Source organism: Thamnophis elegans, chromosome 12 (genome assembly GCF_009769535.1).
Source record: "Thamnophis elegans isolate rThaEle1 chromosome 12, rThaEle1.pri, whole genome shotgun sequence".
Taxonomy (NCBI): Eukaryota; Metazoa; Chordata; class Lepidosauria; order Squamata; family Colubridae; genus Thamnophis; species Thamnophis elegans.
This window is the reverse complement of record NC_045552.1, coordinates 31,690,760-31,710,962: the sequence shown is the minus strand read 5'-3', so window position 1 is coordinate 31,710,962 and position 20,203 is coordinate 31,690,760. Positions and strand designations below refer to the sequence as shown.

Here is a 20,203-nt window from a genome sequence, read left to right as displayed (position 1 = left end):
TGGGTGAATCGAGGCGCACCCACGATCGCTCGCGCGGCCGCATTCTGGACAAGCTGAAGTCGCCGAATACTCTTCAAGGGCAGCCCCATGTAGAGCACGTTGCAGTACTCCAGCCTAGAGGTCACAAGGGCACGAGTGACTGTTGTGAGAGCCTCCCGGTTCAGGTAGGGGCGCAACTGGTGCACCAGGCGAACCTGGGCAAATGCCCCCCTGGTCACAGCTGACAAATGGTGTTCAAAAGTCAGCTGTGGGTCCAGGAGGACTCCCAAGTTGCGGACCCTATCTGAGGGGCGTACTATTTGACCCCCCAGCCTGAGAGATGGAACACTTGGCCAATTAGTAGGAGGGAAGCACAGCAGCCACTCGGTCTTATCTGGATTGAGTACAAGCTTAACCCCCATCCAGTCCCTAACAGCCTCGAGGCCCTGGCTCATCACATCCATCACTTCATTGAGTTGGCACGGGGCGGACAGATACAGCTGTGTATCGTCCACATACTGGTGGTATTTTATCCCGTGCCGTCGAATGATCTTGCCCAGCGGTTTCATGTAGATATTAAAAAGGAGGGGGGACACGACCGAACCCTGCGGCACCCCATACATTAGGGGCCTAGGGGTCGATCTCTGCCCCCCAACTAACACCGACTGCGACCTGTCCGAGAGGTAAGAGGAGAACCACCGTAAGACAGTGCCTCCCACCCCCACCTCCCGCAGTCGTCGCAGAAGGATACCATGGTTGATGGTATCGAAAGCCGCAGAGAGGTCAAGGAGTACTAGGATGGAGCATGACCTCCATCCCTGGCTCTCCAGAGATCATCGATCAACGCGACCACATGTGGTGGACTTGCATTGAAGCCAAAAGATACTGGACTAAAATTCACATGTGGTTGGAGAAAATGATACACAAACACATCTTAAATCAGAGATTTTTTTTATTGGGAATTATACCAGAAATCTATAACAAAGACTTAAAATATTTGATTGTGAACGTTTTAACAGCAGCTAGAATTGTATTTGCAAAAAACTGGAAAAATGAAACAATACCAAAACAGGAAGAAGTTATTCAAAAAATAATGGAGTGTGCTGAAATGAGTAAATTGACATTTGAAACTAGAGAACAAGAAGATGAACAATTTTATAAGATATGGGACTTGTTTTAACAGTGGCTGGGGGAAAAACCTAGAAATGAAAAATGTTTTACTTATGTTTTAACTGAAGGAGTTAAGTGATAATACAATTATGCTGTAAAATAGATTAACAACGATACAATGAAAGGCTGATATATATATATGAATTGAATACTTTAGAACTTTTTGTTCTAAAATGGATAAGGTTAACAATGAATTTATGTATACTTGATAGAGGATTGGTGATATAATGTATAACTCTAAGTATATATTATAAAGATATCTTCTTGTTGATAAATAATTTTAATAAGGTAATAATTAAAAATTGGTATATGTACGAAGTGACTATTTAGAATACCTTGTTGAAAAATGAAGGAATAACATCTTTGTTTGAATGTATGATGTACAAGGACAATAATGAACATAAGCATACTCGATAGATGATTGGTGGGATTATACATAATTGAAAACAGTGATATACAAATATAAATGGTTGGTAAATCTTTTTTATATCGGGATATGTGCTTATATAAAGGTATATTGTTAGTAAACAGACAATCAAGAATGTAAGGGAATTAGGTTTATTGAAAAAAAATATTAATCGTAATTGAATATATGTTGTATAATGAAAGTGAGGTATTTAGTTATATTAGATGAAAAATCTGTGATTGTAAATGTAATTGAGAATATGGATGCAAAAACACTTGTAACCAAACAACATGCTGTATCTAATGGATGAGAATTTTTTTATATTGTTTTTTTATGTTTAAAAATTAAAAAAATTGCAAAAAAAAGAGAGACAGGTCAAGGTAGTTGTGATAATGAGGACTCAAATAAGCAGGGGATCGTGGTCCAAATGAAGAACTTACTTCGGAAAGTCGAAATGAGGAACCAGGTATCACACATCAGTCGCACAAGAAGAGCAAGGTATGCAAAAAGAGAAGTCACCTTCTGGTTGGTGATTCAATCATAAGGAATGTAGCAATAGCAATAGCAGTTAGACTTATATACCGCTTCATGGGGCTTTCAGCCCTCTCTAAGCGGTTTGACAGAGTCAGCATGTCGCCCCCACAGTCTGGGTCCTCATTTCACCCACCTCGGAAGGATGGAAGGCTGAGTCAACCTTGAGCCGGTGAGATTAGAACCGCTGAACTGCAGATAACAGTCAGCTGAAGTGGCCTGCAGTACTGCACCCTAACCACTGCGCCACCTTGGCTCCTTTAGGAAAGGATATGGAGGTTTTAAAAGAGATCAGGTGTCTGCCAGGTGCTACTGCCAGCAGAGACAAGAGGCGCATTCTTAAGATAGTCAAGAACGCAAGTAAGGACTGTGATGTTGATGCTATTATACATCTTGGCACAAATGATCTGTCCCAAAAAGACATACTTTCTGTGAAGAATGTTTCCAGAGCTTGGGGTATGAACTTAGTAGTATAGGTGGTAGGCTTATCTTTTCAGAGGTTTTACCAGTATATAAGGAACAAAAAGGGAAGGGCCAGTGTGTAGCAGAGTTTAATGTGTGGCTAAAGGAGTGGTGCAAAAGGGAAAGCTTTGGTTTTATTCGTCATGATGTCTGCAGCTGGTCCAATGAAAAACTGGAGAAAAGAGATGGTTTGCACCCATCCAAGAAAGGGACTGAGTTACTTGGCATTAAATTCACAGATTTTCTGGATAAACATTTAAACTGAACAGCGTGGACAGAGAATTAATTGATACAGAACATTTCTGTCTCCAGCAATCTAAAATTCATAGGGTTATCAAGTGCATGTTACACAGATGTTTGTGCGGGTAAGATTATCACTCCCGCTGTCAAGCAAAACCAAGCATTTAATAGTGAGTGCCATACCATGTGCATGAATCATACAAGTGGCAAGAAAATAGGGGCAGTCAGGTATAACACAGATTATGTAGACAGTAAACACAGGGTCAATCAAAATGGACTCAAATGTCTATACACCAATGCACAGAGTATGAGGGTGAATTAGAAATTCAAGTAAAAGAGGGCAGATACGATATTATTGCCATTACAGAAACTTGGTGGGATGAAACTGACAAATGGAACATACAGCTAGGAGAATTTAGGAGAAATAGACCAAATAAAAGAGGAGGTGGAGTTGCACTATATATAAGAAATAATTACCTCTCTACAGAAATAGAGCACAACAATGATGAGAACTATCTTGAATGCATTTGGGTCACTATTAAAGGTTGTGGGGGGAATTACATTGCCATAGGTCTATACTACAGGCCACCCAACCAAGCAGAGGAAGTAAATGAACTTTTTGCTAGTCAGCTAACTAAGGTATGTAGGAAGCACACAATAGTAGTGGGGGATTTTAACTACCCTGACATCAACTGGGAAACAAACTCTGCACCAAGTGGAAGATCCAACAGGTTTCTAACAAACCTAGCAGACAACTTTGTTTCCCAAAAAGTAGAGAGGGGAACAAGGGGATCAGCCATATTGGACTTAATTCTCACTAACAAGAGAGGAAATGATAGAAGGTAGAAGATAGAAGATTGAAGCCACAGGAACCCCGGGGGCAAGTGACCATGCAATATTGGAATCCAACATTATGAAAACACAAGTAGTAGAACAAAGTCAAACTAGAGTCTTGGAGTTTAAGAAAGCTAATTTCAATAAACTTAGAGAGAGCTTGGGAAGAATTCCATGGATGAGAATCCTCAAGGGAAAAACAACTCAAGAAGCTTGGGAAATTTTGAAAAATGAGACTACAAAAGTCCAGTTTCGCACAATACCAATGAAGAAGAAAAATAACAGCTCTCAAAAGAAACCAGCATGGCTGCATAAAGAACTCTCTGACAAATTGAAAGACAAAAAAGATGTATATAAAATGAAAAGGAGGGGACATAACTAAGGCAGAATATCAGCAAATAGCCTGAGCATGTAAAGATGAAGTGAGGAAAGCTAAGGCTCACAATGAACAAAGGCTTGCCACAAAAGTAAAAAATAACAAAAAAAGCTTCTTCCAACATGTTAAAAACAAGAAAAAAGTTAAGGAAACAATTGGTCCATTGCTGGGAGAAAGTGTCAAGAAGGTGACAAGCAACAGGGGGAAAGCAGAACTATTTAACTCATGTTTTGCATCTGTCTTTACACAAAGGGATAAAACAGTCCCACCTATCAAAAACAGCATCATAAAAATCAGATTAGGAACACAAGTTGAAATAGGGAAGAAAATGGTAAGTGAGCACCTGTCTACCCTAGACAAGTTCAAATCACCAGGACCGGATGGATTACACCTCGGGGAACTGGCAGACGAGATCTCAGAACCACTGAACTATATCTTTCAGAGATCCTGGAGCACCGGGGAACTACCAGAGGACTGGAAAAGAGCTGATGTGGCTCCCATCTTCAAAAAAGGGAAAAAAACAGATCCAGGAAACTACAGACCTATCAGTCTGACCTCAGTACCAGGAAAGATTCTGGAAAAGATAATCAAGCAACGAATTAGTCAACACCTAGAAGCAAACAAAGTAATAGCCAAAAGCCAACATGGGTTTGTCAAAAACAGATCATGCCAGACTAATCTTATTGCATTCTTGTGACAAAATTATTGGACCAGAGGAATGCCGTCAATATAGTTTACTTGGACTTCACTAAGGCATTTGATAAGGTAGACCATAACCTACTACTAGATAAAGTAGAAGAATGTGGGTTAGACAGCATCACCACCAGATGGATTCGTAACTGGCTGACCAACTGCACTCAATGTATAGTCCTCAATGGAACTGCATCTTCATGGAGGGAAGTATGCAGTGGAGTACCCCAAAGCTCTGTTTGGGCCCAGTACTCTTCAGCATCTTCATCAATGATTTGGATGAGGGAATAAATGGGGAACTCATCAAATTTGCAGATGACACCCCAAGCTGGCAGGAATAGCCAACACTCCAGAAGATAGGCTTAAGATACAGAAGGATCGTGACAAACTTCAACATTGGGCACTATCTAATAAAATGAAATTAAATGGTGAAAAGAGTAAGGTTCTACATTTAGGCAACAAAAACGAAATGCAAAGGTACAGTATAGGTGTTACCTTGCTCAACAGTAGTAACTACGAAAGGGATCTTGGAGTCCTAGTGGACAACCATTTAAATATGAGCCAGCAGTGTGCAGCAGCTGCCAAAATAGCCAACACAGTTCTAGGCTGCATAAACAGAGGGGTAGAATCAAGACCACATGAAGTGTTAATACCATTTTATAAGGCCTTGGTAAGGCCACGCTTGGAATACTACATTCAGTTTTGGTCATCACGATGTAGAAAAGACGTGGAGACTCTAGAAAGAGTGCAGAGAAGAGCAACAAAGATGATTAGGGGACTAGAGACTAAAACATATGAAGAACGGTTGCAGGAACTGGGTATGTCTAGTTTAATAGAAAGAACTAGGGGAGACATGATAGCAGTGTTCCAATATCTCAAGGGTTGCCACAAAGAAGAGGGACTCAAACTATTTTCCAAGGCACCTGGGGGGTAGAACAAGAATCAAGGAGAGAAGTAACTTAGAACTGAGGAGGAATTTCCTGACAGTTAGAACAATTAATCAGTGGAACAGCTTGCCTCCAGAAGTTGTGAATGCCCCAACATTGGAAGTCTTTAAGATGTTGGATAGCTATTTGTCTGAAACGGTATAGGGTTTCCTGCCTAGGCAGGGGGTTGGACTAGAAGACCTCTAAGGTCCCTTCCAACTCTGCTATTGTATTGTATTGTAAATGTCAAATTGGAAAAGGAGTCACATTTTCCTCTCTGCCCCGGCTTGGGGAAAAGACGTTTTCAGGATCCACTCGTCTACCAAATCAGAACAAGGCGTAGCTTTGACTTGCCAGGAGGCTCCTTATAGAGAATGCCAAACTGCTTTTCATCCAGAAAATGTCCAGACAGGAATTGAATTAAAGAAAAAAAAAGATGCAGATATTCATCTTTTCCCTGCCCCAGGGAATCTGGAAAACTATGTGTTTTCAGGATCTGCTCCTTGTCTACAAAGTCACAAGGCATAGCTTTGACTTGCAAGCAGGCTCTTAGTGACTAAAGAACTGCCTTTCAGCCAGCAAGTGTCCTGCTCCAGCCAGGCATCAAATTGCCCGGAGAAGCTGTCTGTGGAGTCAGTCCAAGGCATAGTGTTGTATCTAACCTGGTGGGCAGCGTTGCTGGATGCCTGGTATCCCTGTACAATGCTGGGGCACGGGAACAGATACTGCAGGAAGCCCAGCTCTATGCAAAGCCGTCTTAAGTGTGAATTCCACAAGATCCTTTTACACTACCTGGGATACTGGCTTTCCAATGAAGGAATGGAGATTGATCCCAGTAAGGTGAAGGCAATACTGGAGTGGGAGCCCCCTTGGACCAGGAGGCAACTAGTTTCCTGGGGTTTGCGAACTTTTACTGCCAATTAATCCCCACCTTTGCCCAGATAGCTCTACCGATCACCAATTTGGTAAAGGCAGAGAGAGGAGTGAGAGCCAACACCTAGAGTGGTCCCTTGACTGCCAATCACTTTTGAAAAGTTGAAGTGCCTCTTCACCGTGGAGCCGATCCTGAAACACACAAACCTAGAGGAGCCATTTGTAATACAGGCCGATGCCAGCGATGTAGCAGTGGAGGCAGTCTTATTCCAAAGGAATGCCAAAGGGGAATTACAACCCTGTGTTTACACGTCTCGCAGGTTGTCCTGACACTGAAAGAGTTTGGGTAATCTGAGAGAAGGCGGCTTACACAGTCCGATGAGCTCTCCCAACATGGAGACAGTTCCTGGAGGCTAGCAAGATCCCCTTCGAGGTCTGGATGGACCATAAGAACCTAGAAGCGCTGAAAGCCCCCCTCCCTCCCAAAGCTGTCTCCTAAGCAGGTCCGTTGGGCCCAGTACTTCAACCGGTTTAACTTCACTCTCCGGTATCTGCCAGGGAGGAAAAACATCCTTGCAGATGCACTCTCCCACATTCCGCAGCACAATAGCGCCGAGACGCAATGGTGACGTCCATCATCCAATTAAAGCAGCCCGCAGCACTTGCTCTCACCCAACAAGCAATGCCTGGCTGGAGCCAACCCAAGACTTGGGGCAACCCTTAAAGATGCCCTAGTAAGAGATGAGTAGTTCCAGCAGCACCAAGATGACCTATCTGTGAGGGAGGGGCTGTTGTGGAAAGGCACAAAAATATATGTCCCAGGTAGCCAGCAGACCTGGATTGTACAGAAGATTCACGATGCCAGGGCATCAGGACATTTAGGGCTCATAAAGGCCGTGCAAGAGATGAGACAATTCTGGTGGGCAAAAATGAAAAAGGACAGAGGCTTATATGGCCAGCCGTGTACGCTTCAATAAAATGAATGCCTGGTTACTGCAGCTGGTAGCCAACCCGATGAACCCCTGGGAGGAGATCTCCATTGACTTTAGAGCACAGGATAGACTCTTGTCAAGTTTTATCCTCATTTTTCTTCCAATGCATCATTAATAAAATTATCAACAGGTTAAGGATATGATTATATATCCAATGAGTTAGTTACTAGAGTACCACCAATTTACCAGTGAAAAGTATACATATAAAATAATATCAAAAAAGTACAAATGAAGCCTTAATGCAAGATATACCTTGTAGCTCCCATCCATCTGTTCTTATATGAGATTGCTAAACAGGACACCTTTCTGTTGGTCTGTATTTATTCACACTCTATTGAGAAACCATCAATACTTTTTTTCCTGGAAGCTGGTAATCTTTTAAAATCGGGGCAACTGCATGGAGCTGAGCATTTACTGGCCAGATGCCCCTCCTGACACCTCATGGAGTTCACAGCAGATATTATTTCTTTGCACCTTAAGAGAGAAACATCTGCCGGTTTCAGCCTTCTGAATGGGAGAACTCCTTCACCACAAGGCTAACCCGCTGCTCTTTTTTCCAGATATCTGATCACCATCAGACTTGAATATTGTCAAAGAAACTATGGGGTCATCTCAAATATGGATTGCATGCAAGATCTAACAGTAATAATACTGAACTAAAAGAATTCTATGAAGAAGAGGAAGAAAAAATATCCAAAAGCAAGGATAGTTTCTCAGCTAAGTAAGGTGTTTGAAAGCTGCAGTTTCCACTGATGGGGCTATTCCAAAGTACTCGTGTTATCCTTAAAATAATACCAGGGCTTATTTTCTTTTCAGTCCCCAAATAAGCACTGGGTCTTATTTTTGGATGTCTTACCCGCTTACCTTAGGGTCACCGCAGCCATGCCCCCCATGCTGACACCTGTCACACTGCTGCCCAACTTCTGCAGCCACTTGCAGAAATGCTGCGCGGCTTGCTGTGCTGCGGCCGCCACTCAGACACCGTGAGGCTCGTCGCACCAGTGCTGCTGGTCATGGGAGGCTGTGTGGCATGTTGTGCTGTTGCGTGTGAGTGGCAGTACTGGCACGATGAGCCTTGTGGCGTTCGGCCATGAGTGGCAGCACCGGCGCAATGCACCAGGTGGCATCTGGCTGTGAGCAACTGCAGAAGTCAGCGCCACGACAGCTGTTGAGGCCTGGTAAGCAGGTATAGGATGTGTGGGGCAGCTCCATCCCCCCCCCACCCTAGCTTTTTACTCGTGCCTCAACCCACCTCGCACAACCAGATGGTGGGTAGGGCTTTTTTTGGGGTAGGTCTTATATTAGGTGCAAGTGTGACCGTCGGGCTAGGGCTTTTTTTCAGGGTAGGTCATATTTTCAGGGAAACACGGTAATATCTGAGAGTTTCCCAAGAGAATTACATTACTGTTTTTCCATAAATAGATGGTTGGTTCTGCTTACAAGTTGAAAGGAATCAAGATTAAGCAGAATTTCTGCAAGGTATTAATTAAGACCGGCAACCACCACTAATAACAACAGCTGTTGGCTCCTTGGTTAGGACTTGAACTGTTACATTTTTACCAATTCGAGACTGTGAATCCAATTAAGGATGTGTGTAACTTTAAAACTTCCCACTGGGCACTAAAGCCTGTATTTCCTTGTATTTAATTCAGAGGAGAAACACTTGTCGAGATAAAGATCTTTTATTAATGTAGCCTGGGAACATATCCGTTCCAGACAGGACCTTCTGGCAGAATGCAACCACCTGTGAAGAGTGTTAAAGCATGTTAAACCTTCAACAAACTCACACTGACATTTTGAGTTAAAGAGCAGAATCTGAGGCTCGGGAAGTGCTGTCATCATTAAGAGAATGGCATTTATCTGCCCAAACACAGATGAGCGACAGGAAGATTCACAGAAAACATTTCAACAGATGGAAAGTATTCCTATTGAAGGAAGTTTCACATGTTGTTAAAAATGAGCAAAATTGTTTGCAACTTCTAGCAACCGAAACCTGTAATTGTTCCATTCTTGTCAAAGCCGTACATATTTTTTTTTAAAATAAAATGACTCTCTATGTGATCATGCAGCCTCAAGAATGAAATACGGAATTCTAGCCATATTAGCCATGGCAGGATGAAATGGAATTATTTGTGAAGAGTGTAAACGTTTCTCCTGCTCAGTTGTGCCACACTCAAGGGGTGGTGCTAATCTCCGTTTCCTAGTTGAGGGAGCCAGCGCTGCCAAAAGAGGCTTCAGAAAAATAGTGTAAAAGAATCAGTAAAAAAAACAGTGCAAGAATAAATGCAGGAACTGATACCGAGTGACCAAAAGCTTGACAATTCAAGACATGACATTTCAAACAGTTCTGAGGACAGTTAGATCTAGAAAAGCAGATAAGCTTTCATTCCATGGGTTTGCAGAGGAGAGGTCACAGGATATATTACTTTTTTCAGGCATTACCACAAAACTGTGCGATAACTCAGGTGGAATGTGTTGAGTGTGTACTCAAATAAGTTATGAACCACGCTTGAATTTCAGGGCCTCTGGAGCACATCGCCTGCTGCTGAATCCTGAAACAAACAAGGAAGTTCCCCCTGGAGGAGAGGCTGCCTGGCTAATTACAACAAAAGGCACCACCCTGCATCTTGGCTTTCCCTTCGTCACTCCTGGTATGAGCTGTGACAAGAAGTCCCCAAGGCAGACTTCACTTGCTTCAAACAAAACGGAGGCTGCCCGTCCTCCGTGCTGCTGCTCCTGCCCTGATCCAGACCCAGAGTAGGCAAGCAAGCCCCAGGCCGTCCTGACTCAGTCCTCCTTCGGGGTGCCGTTATGAGTCAGTGCTTTCAAATTGGGAATGTTTGCTTGGTGGCCACAGGGGCGGTGAGAGGAAATGCCCACTTCAAAGACCTCATGGATGGCCTTCCGGAAGCAGTGGAAATTATAGTCTATTAGGCCTGCGAAGAAAAGGGATGGGGAGGAGAGGGAAGAGAGGCATAAGTTGGGAAGATTTCAGAAAACGAGAGGAGTAACGTGGAAGCTTTGGAGACTGAGATGCGGTGGATTCGAACTGCCCTCTCCTGAGCTCAAAAGGTATCATCTGGGATGGTAAAAATTAGTGTCCTCTTGCTGGGAAGCAGCTCATGCCAATCCTCCTTACAAAGAGACCTGCTTGAAAGCGAAAAGTGATCTCGGCCACCTGTTATGATGATGCATTCAAGCAGGCGCTCTCTTCCCAATGGACAGTTGCAAAAAAAAATCCTCAATATATCAATTTCCTTGGATTTAGGACTGAAGCTATGATTCTCTACTAAGAGAGACTGCCACTCGGTGTTGAATATTTTCATAGCAATAGCACTTAGACTTATATACTGGTCCCTAGTGCTTCACAGCACTTTTTGAGCCCTCTCTTTATACGGGATAAATCAATTAGAATAATTCCAGAATGCTGAACACAGCAAATTCTCCAGGGAAAATGTTTGAAAGTTGAGTTGGGCAAAGAAAACCAGGCTTATTAGCAGATATCCGAGGCATTTCCAAAGACAACAGAAAGATGAACTTTAAAAAAGACTCTTCAGAGATTTCTTATAGAAAAATGTGAAAAAGGCAAATAATTACATCCAAGAGAACTGCATTTCAAAGAATGTATGGTAAGCAAGCTTTTCTAGTGGCTTCCCTACCTCTTCTTTTCCTGGCTTACCAAAAATGTTCTATCAACTGTGGGGCACCTGTGTTTCCCCGAAAATATGACAGGGTCTTATTTTCTTTTTACCTACAAAATATGGCTTGAGCTTTATTAAGGGGGGAGGGTTTATTCTTTTGGGGTTGCCGGGCAGCGAGTGGGCTCCCAAAGAGCTGGGCACAGCCTCATGGGCTAATGGCTGTGTTGCGCTGTCACAGCAGCGCAACACAACAGCCATGAAGCGACCACGCTCCTGAGCAGCCACCCGGAAAACCCCACCCGAGTCTTTCGGCAGTGACCACTCTGGGCGCACGCTCTATGGTTGTGGGCTTCCAACCTGAGTCTTTCAGCAGTGGCTGCTCTGGGCGCACGCTCTATGGTTGTGGGCCAGCGTACAACCATAGAGCATGTGCCCAGAGCGGTCACTGCCGAAAGACTTGGCTGGAAGCCGCGGAAAAAGCCAGGCTGGGATGGCGGCGGAGGTGCCCTGGCTCCGTAATGAGAGCTGGGCCATGCATCGTGTGGCTGGGAGGTGGGTGAGCGAGAGCTCACGCAATCCTCTCTCCAGCCATGCAGAGAGCCCTTCACTGGCATTTGGAAGGTGCCAAGCTGCAGGAGCCGGGCGGCGGCGAACAGGCGCTCACGTGGCTTGGCGATACCTCTAGGTCAGTGAAAGTGCTGTGCCAGGCTGCAAAGGGGGTTTGCCCGGTGGCTGCTCGGGAGCGTGGTCGCTTCATGGCTGTTGTGTTGCGCTGTCACCCATGAAGCTGTGCCCGGCTCTTTGGGAGCCCACTCGCAAGAGAGCAGCCGCTCGGCAACCCGCCTCTTCAGCTGGGCACAGCGCTGCTCACCAACCTTGCGGTTGTAATGGCTCCTCTCCTAACTTGAGAAAGTAAAGACTCTTGAAACGGATTATTTCAAAAGGAACCTTTAGTCAAGCAGGATGGAAACTATTAGAAGCAAAGCAGCATCTGAAAACCTTTAGGCCATGCAAATGGGATTAAGCTGATAATGACCCCTCCCCTTTGTCCGAATGCAGATTCTGACCAATACACAAGTGTGAAGATGCTTCCTTAACTCTTCTGCCCTGGGAGTCAATAAAGCACGCGTTCCCATGGCTATCTCTAGTTAGACATCAAAGTTATATATCCCACGTGGCTACTATAAACATCCCTCCAGAGATGTTGGGACCTTCAGTCTCCCGGTGACAGGAAAACAGTTGTAAAGTTGTAAAACTCAGTTGTTTTAGATGTAGCTAATTATTTAACTCCGAGGCTCCCCTCCTCCCAATTGAATGGCAGTATCACTTTTAGGTATCTGACAGCAGTATCCCGAAGGCGCCAAGCAACGTGATCACCTTGGCCTCGCCCCCAGATTCCCGCGGCTTGGCACCTTTGGGATACTGCTATGTTGGTGAGCGGCACTCTGCCTGACCAGAGGTGGGGGGTTGTCCAGGGGACTTATATGTGGGGTGGGGCTTATATTTTTGCCCACCAGAAAAATGTGGCATGGCTGTATTATGAGGACATGTCGTAATTTCAGGGAAACATGGTACTCAACAGAAAATCTCCAAAAAGGGGTGGGAAGAGCCAAGGTTGCGACGATATGGTCATGCGGTCTTGATGCTCTGAGACCGCAGCCAATACTTTTGCTGCTGGGTGGTCCAAACGGACCTAAACCGTCCCGAAGAGATGGTGAACAGGAATACATCTTGCTGATTTCGGAGATATCGCAAAATCCCTGAAAGAAGCAAGAGAAGTTCTTCAAGCCAGCGGTAAAAAATCCAGCCAAGGCTGAGAAAGTCAGGGAGGCTCCAAAATGGAAGGCTACAGAAAGAGAAAGATGCCCTAGCATCTCCAAAGTTTCTCAACACACCCAAGAGGCCAACAAGTGCACTGCGCCTACATCGCCAAAGTCAGGCAATGCACACTAGTGGCTAACAAGTACACTGCGCCTACATTGCCAAAGTCTTGTAACACACCCTAGAGGCCAACAAGTACACTGTGCCTACATCACCAAACTCTTGCGACTCATCCTAGAGGCCAACAAGTGTACTGTGCCTACATCACCTAAGTCAAGCAACGCACCCTAGTGGCCAACAAGTACACTGCGCCTACATCTTCAAAGTATTGCAACGTACCCTAGTGGCCGACAAGTGAACTGTGGCTACATCTTCAAAGTCTTGCAACGCACGCTAGTGGCCAAAAAGGGAATTGAACTCAAAGAATTCATAACACGTTCAAGAAATTTTATGAGCTAGTCCTAGTCATATAATCTTTCTAGCAATGGCAGAAGGTTCAGACATGCCAATCCCCATGCCTGAATTCACCATAGACTCAGAATTGGATGTCCAACTATCAGAAAAGGAAGAAACACGTCAGATAGCCTATGACCTAAGACAGCATAGAAAGCTGTTGTGGCCCAGCAGGATCTGGTTGATCTGCTGATGGACTTGGATAGCGAGGAACCATATGAGTCTGTCCTGGGCGATGTGGAGGACCCTGGGCATGGTTCGGACTCAGAGTAGGGACCAGAGAGGCTGGTTGGCCCACAGGAGGCGCCTGAGGCATGGAGCAATGGGGAGGATCAAAGGCAGTTTGTCCCTGATGCTAGATTGAGAAGGGCTGAGAAACGGAAGAAGCAACTCCGTAGGCAGACTCACAGAAGATGATTAAGCACGGGTGGTTGTTGATTGGCCCCTCCCGAGAGAGATTATAGGTGAGGCGTTGGGAGGGGACATTTTCAGGAAACAATCGTTCGAATTAGTAGTTAAGAAAATCTATCCGTGTATTCTAGCCGTGTGTTTGTTTGGACTATCTGCGTTGCTGCATTTCAACTATCTGCGTTGCTGCGTTTGAACTATCTGTGTTGCTGTAGAGCAACTCTATTGAACGTGAGCTGCCTGAACTCTCAGCCGAAGGATTCGTTATCTCAGCAATTGAACAGTGGCAAACAGCCAAGCCTGTGTTCTGGTTTATTCACAGGCCAGGGGGTTAGAACAGAAAGCCTACGCACATTAAGGGGTCAAACCGCTTGGAGGAATGAGACGAGGTTTATCGAAAGCATGAGAGTCGCTGGAAGGAGTTGCAGCGTCTCTGTGACCAACCCAAAGAAGATCTAACTCCCAGACGCCTCCGGTCATTGGAAGAGGACATGAATGACATATTCTCGCAATAGACAATTTATGAAGACCGCCTCAATGACATCCAGCTACAACTAAACGATGATGAAGAACTTCAGAAGGAGATGTTGCACCTTCAGAACTTAAACAGAGAACATAACAAGAAGTTTCAACGCAGGAAAGACGTTATGAAAACCTATCTGAAGAGGGAGACTGCACCGGACAAGAAGGCCGACTTCAAAGTATCACATTGTTCGTATACAACATTTCAGCAGTCATACACAACCTCCTTCTACGTCTCCAGAAAAGCCTCATCTTTCCAACCATAGGCAACTCGCAATGTCTCGCAACAATCTTCCCACTACAGCCAAAGGCCATGGATATCCACAGCTGCAGAAGCCAAAGCTCAGGCAGGGAGGGCAACTGTGAAAGCCAAAGCTCAAGCTGCGAAAGCCAAATTTCAGGCTCAAGTGGAATATCTTCAGCGCAAGTGGGAAGCGAAAAAAAGGCTGATACGGGCCAAAGTTCTGCAGGCCGAGGCTGACAGAGCCTCCTTCATCTCCAGTCTTAGGAAGTTAGAAGTGGGAAACCCAGACAAACCCAGACCCAGCCCGTCAAAGCCTACGTAAACAGCCAACACGTGGTACAACAGGAACAAGGAGGGGAATCTCAAGTGTCGGAACTCGACCCCTCCCTTAAAATTGGAGAGCCTACCCTGACAAACCAAGAAACACGAGGTGACCAGGGTAGTCCATCGGCAACAGTGAAGGATCTTCACAGGCAAGCACACAAGCAGACGTGGTTCACAGCCTCAATGTGGAGGTGAAGAAACCCTTGGCAGACCTTCAAAGCGACTCGAGCACAGACAGAAAGATGCCTGAAAAAGAAGATGTGCCAAGGTACAGCACATCAGCCAGTTCAGCACTCGACAGCTTCATCAACATCCAAAGTAAAGAAACACACTTCATGACATTGACGTGCACCAGGTCCCAGTGCACGGCGGGGAGGAAAGTGGATAGACTCTGCATAGAAGTGTTAGATGAGAATGCACAGTTCCCACTGCCGCCATTACTAGAATGGAACAACCCACCAGATGATCGCAGTCAGATTACGACACCAGAGGTAGCAAGCACCACACCTCTCCTGAAGTACATGAGTAATCACTCTCCTGCTCTAGATCCCAAAGCTGAAATCCTGCTCTTGCCAGGAGCAGACACCTCCAACGCTTTCACCCCTCAAGAAGTGGTCAAAGGTCCAAAGGGATCCCCATTCGCCCTCAAAACAGAACTTGGAAGGGGCATATTTGGGATGGTATGTATCGATCAACCACAGGTCCCAACCCAGGCGAATGTCTTTGCAAACTCCGCTCAGTAATGGGAGAACATCCTCGACACTCAAACCAGTTTTAGGAGCAACAGTGTTCCAGACCAGCAAAGAAGACAACGACTTGACCTTGTCGATAGAGAACAAAGAATTTCTGAGGCTCTGGTCAAGGAATTCCAACAAGAGGCCACCAAGAATTGGATGGCCCCAATACCCTTTCACGTACCAAAACAACGGTTTCCAAATAACCATGAGAAATCTTTCTCTCGCCTCTTCAATCTGAGACAAATCATGAACAAGCAGCCTGAAATGAAAGCTCATTTTGTGGAGTTCCTAGACCAGATGGTCCAGAACTGACACGCAGAACTTGCTCCACCTCCGAGAATTGATGAGGAATGCTGGCATCTGCCATCCTTTAGAAAGTGCCAGCCACAAGAGCCAGGCCAGATTCGGAGGAGGAGCCAACGTCGCAACATTACATTGTGCGGATTCAACTGTCTGAATCCGCCGATGACACTTTTGCTCCTGGACGGTCTGGCAGGACCTAAACTGTCCCAAAGGGACGGTGACTGGAAAGACAAGACCTTGCTGGTCGCAGGAACATCGCAAAGTCCCTGATAAACCCAAGGGAAGCTCTTCCAACCAGCAGCAAACAGGCAGCCCACCCAGCTGACATAGTTGGAGACTCCAGAAAGACGTTCCAGGAAGAGAGAAATGAAAGTGTTTCCACCTGGTGAGGTTTTTTTTCTTTTCTTTTAGAAGATTGCCTCAAGAAACTCTTTTCTTAAGCTTAATTAGTCCATTAAGCAAGAACAAAGCGGGGTATTTAATCTCTATTGGACTGCCTTAGAAAGTTTTTTGCTCTTGTAACGATCTTTTGAGGATTGAGTGATTACAAAGCTTCCATTTTTTCAGCTTGAGGGAAGGGATCTTTTTCTCTCTATTTCCCTTTACTACTTTAACTTTTTTGGCTTAAATTAAAACTCTTTATACTTTAATAAATTTCATCTTCTACTTGTTACAATATTATATTAAAGATACTTAAGGAAAGAGGTTTTAAATTAGTCAAATCTGCCACTTGGAAGCCCAAGTCTGAAGCTTTTTTTCCTTTGCTGTTGTAACAATGTTTCCTTTGTTCACTCTTATCTGACTATACTGACTGTGCAACAGAAGGGTTTGGAATGTCTCTTTAAAACCTGATAAAGACCCAAGGTCACAAGTAGTGGTGTGTGGAAAATATTTTGGCAAGAATTGGAAAAGGAAAGAAAAACTTTAGAACCCTTCTTCTTTGAAAACCATAAAAGAACATTTGTCTAAGATTTAAAATAAAAATAGATATATTCTTCAAAATCTGTGACAGGCTAGAGTGGCAGATAGTACCAAATTCTTCCTCCTGCATTTTCTTTATATTTTTCTTTACTCTAAAAAATGGAGCAATACTCAGATGAGGAAAACTTGTTAATTCAAAACATTTTGGCTGGACTTCAAAACGTCTCAGAAGGACTTGAGAGATTTGACAAGAAATGGGACAGACTATGAGGTATCACAAAAAAAGATGATGGGGTTACAGCCCCAGAAATTAAAGAAGTGAATGAAATTACAGAAAACAAAGATAAGAACTCAGATGAACTTATAAATGGAGTAAACGTGAGTGAAGGTGGAAAGAAGGGAAGCTGGGAAAGTGACTTTGATAATTTGGTATTCCACCCCAAACTCCAAGATGTAGGAGAAAAAGAAAGGGCGAAAAAGATGGAGTTAATAAGACAAATCTATTCAGAAAGAAACCTGACAACCAAAGTTAAGCTTACATCAATAACAACTCAAGGGCAACAAAACTACATGAGAGATCGTTTAAGCTTTAAAGTGCGGAGAGAAGTCTTAAACCCTGGAAAGGTTCTGGACAGAGAATTGACACAACAACTGGCGAGTGATGAAAGACCATTTTGTTACTGGAAAGATAATGGTAAATAATGCCAATTGATGGAAAAAAGCTAGTTAATTTTTGATGATTATTAAGTAGAGATTTTAGTACCTTATAGACTGTTTTAGATTAGCATTGAATGCTTATCCATTAACATAAATTTACTATGATACTAATAGAGAAATAATAAGCCTAGTTAGGATAAATAACCAGGCCATAGAAATGCTAATGTAAATTCTGGGTGATTGTCAAGTAGAAATGTTAATATCTCTTAGATTGTCTTAGGTGTCCAATCTTCATTTTCTTAGCACGTAATTAACTAATTTGGGATTGAGGGAAAAGTCCTATAAATCTTATTAATAAATCATTGTTTAAAGACGGTTATAAAGTTATAATACTGTGTGGGTCTGGAGATGAGAGGTGAAATAATCAGTAAATAACCTTTAGTTAACTACAATAATAACAATGAAATGTTAAAGGACAATATTCAATGATACATACAGGTGTGTTACGGGGGAGGGGGGGGTGCTTAGATATCTTACTTAACCAAAGTAATTTTAGAACATGTCATAAAGGTGCAATGGTATTGGAGATCTATTGAAATGGCAAATGAACGCCAGTAGGTGGTTGTGTCTTCTAATATAAATGATTGTAGATAAAACCATGTTTAAACAATGGTAACCAAATGAGAATTATAGTGCAGGGATAGTAAAATACATAACTTTTCTTTCTTGACTTAAAATGTACAACATGATTTGAATGAAGTATATGTAAGGACTGTGGAAGAAACACACGGAATATATTTGTAACCAATCGATATGCTTTCAACAAGATGTAACGAAAGATGATTTTTTTCTTGTTTTTTTTTTAACTAAAACAATAAAAATAATTCTCAAAAAAAAAAAAAAAAAGAGCCAGGACAGATTTGAGCAGTTTTCGATGCCAGCATGCAATCCCAATGCCTCTCTCTGAACAAAGTGCTTCTCACAGGGCCTGACCTCACCAACGATCTGCTCAGCATGCTCAATCACTTCAGAAAGGAAGCCATAGCCATCCTGGAAAACGTCCAGCAGATGTTCTACTTATTCCTTGTCAGAGAAAACCATCAAAGCTACCTATGTTTCATGTGGTCCAGCGACAAACAGCACAACCAATGGAAGCAAGAATGGCAAATGTGGCATGCCTCCCTGAGTTGTCTCCAAAGTGATCCCGTCCAGCACAAGCATATCCCCATCTTGCCTATCACCACAACGAAGGCGATAGCAGCCATAGGACACATCAAGGGAGAACGACATTAACACCGGTCTCATCATGGGAATGGTGAAAATAGCATCACAACTACCCATCAACCAGTCCTAAGAACCAACTCGCTTCAAACACCTCTCCAGACGGGGGAGGAGGAGCCAACGTCCCTACGGTCTCGATGTTCTGGGGGGGGGGGACGTGCGGTTTCGATGTTCTGGCCATTGTGGGGGGGGGTTACATCGGACTTAAACTGTCCCGAAGAGACGGTGAATAGGAAGACCAGGGACAACGCAAGTCTCTGATTGATACAAGAGAAGGACTTCAAGCTGGCGACAAAAGGCAACCTAGGCTGATGAAGTGGGGACGACTAAGGAACGGAAGAAAACGGAAAGAGAAAGTGTGATCATCTCGTGGATTCTTTCTGTTTTGAAAAAAAAAAATGCCCAAAGAGCTTCTTTTATATGCTAAATTAAATCCTTAAGCAGAAGTTGCGGAATTGATCTTCAATGGATTGTTTTGGTTAGTGTGCTTTTTTTTGTAACTACACTTTGTGGATTGAAGTGCTCCTTGCAATTTTTCTCTCTCTCTCTCCCTTCTTCTTAAAGTGAACGGACCGGTTTTTCTTCTTCGGCTCTTTCCTGCTTTATTTTTCAACTTAAGGATCAAAATCTCCCTCTCTACTCTAACAAAAATTGTCTATTATTTGCTATTAAACTCCATTTAAGAACTTTGTCCCTCTTAAATCTGAGATATGAGAGTGAAGGAAAATAATTGAATTCTGCTACTCGGAGGCTAGAAGCTAGAAGTTTTTTTTTTAAACTACGCATTTGTTCCTGCTTCTCCTTTGATTTCACTGTCTTTGTACTTCAAAGCTCCGTAACAAAAAGTAGTAAGAGCCAAGGGCACAAAGTGTTTACCACAGCTGTCCTTTGAGAGCCTTATCGGCACTGGGAGAGCGGGGGGAAAACGAAGGACAGAGAATGGAAGTAGTGATCTTCCTCCCATATTTGGGCATGCCAGGGGTTGTGACTTTAAATATATACCTTTCACCCTGGCTTGGCTGATAAGGAGTGGAGCTCTGTAGCTCAGTGGTTAACATATCTACCTAAGAGGCAATACAGCACAGGTTCGATTCCCAGTAAGGGTATGGCTAGCTGATGAGAGCTAAATAGCTTGAAATAGATCTATACTAGTCTCCCTTTATTTATTTATCAGCACAAATATAACAAATGTAACAAAAAGGCAACAGTAAAAAATATTGGGTTTCTGTCTGGATGGTCTCTTGTGACGAGCCGAAGACAGAGAGTGGAAGTGTGACCTTCCTCCCATATTTGGGCATACCAGGGGTTGTGACTTTAAATATATACCTCTCACCCTGGCTGGCTGATAAGGAGTCGAGCTCTGTAGCTCAATGGTTAACACATCTGCCTAAGAGGCAATAGAGCACAGGTTC

At 43.8% G+C, this 20,203-nt stretch overlaps 1 protein-coding gene across 3 annotated transcripts in view; it reads right to left on the bottom strand.

Annotated features, from left to right (window-relative positions):
* Window positions 1-20,203, bottom strand: part of LOC116515498 (ras-related GTP-binding protein C-like) — a 65,930-nt gene that overhangs the window by 35,141 nt on the left and 10,586 nt on the right. The window contains exon 7 of one of the 3 annotated variants that reach the window (XM_032227578.1): window positions 9,146-10,415. The exons of the other annotated variants lie outside the window; for them this stretch is intronic. Coding sequence (XP_032083469.1) covers window positions 10,267-10,415 — 149 coding nt within the window. The 3' untranslated portion in view covers window positions 9,146-10,266. Of the gene's footprint in view, window positions 1-9,145; window positions 10,416-20,203 lie in introns of those variants that run through there. 3 annotated transcript variants of the gene reach the window in all.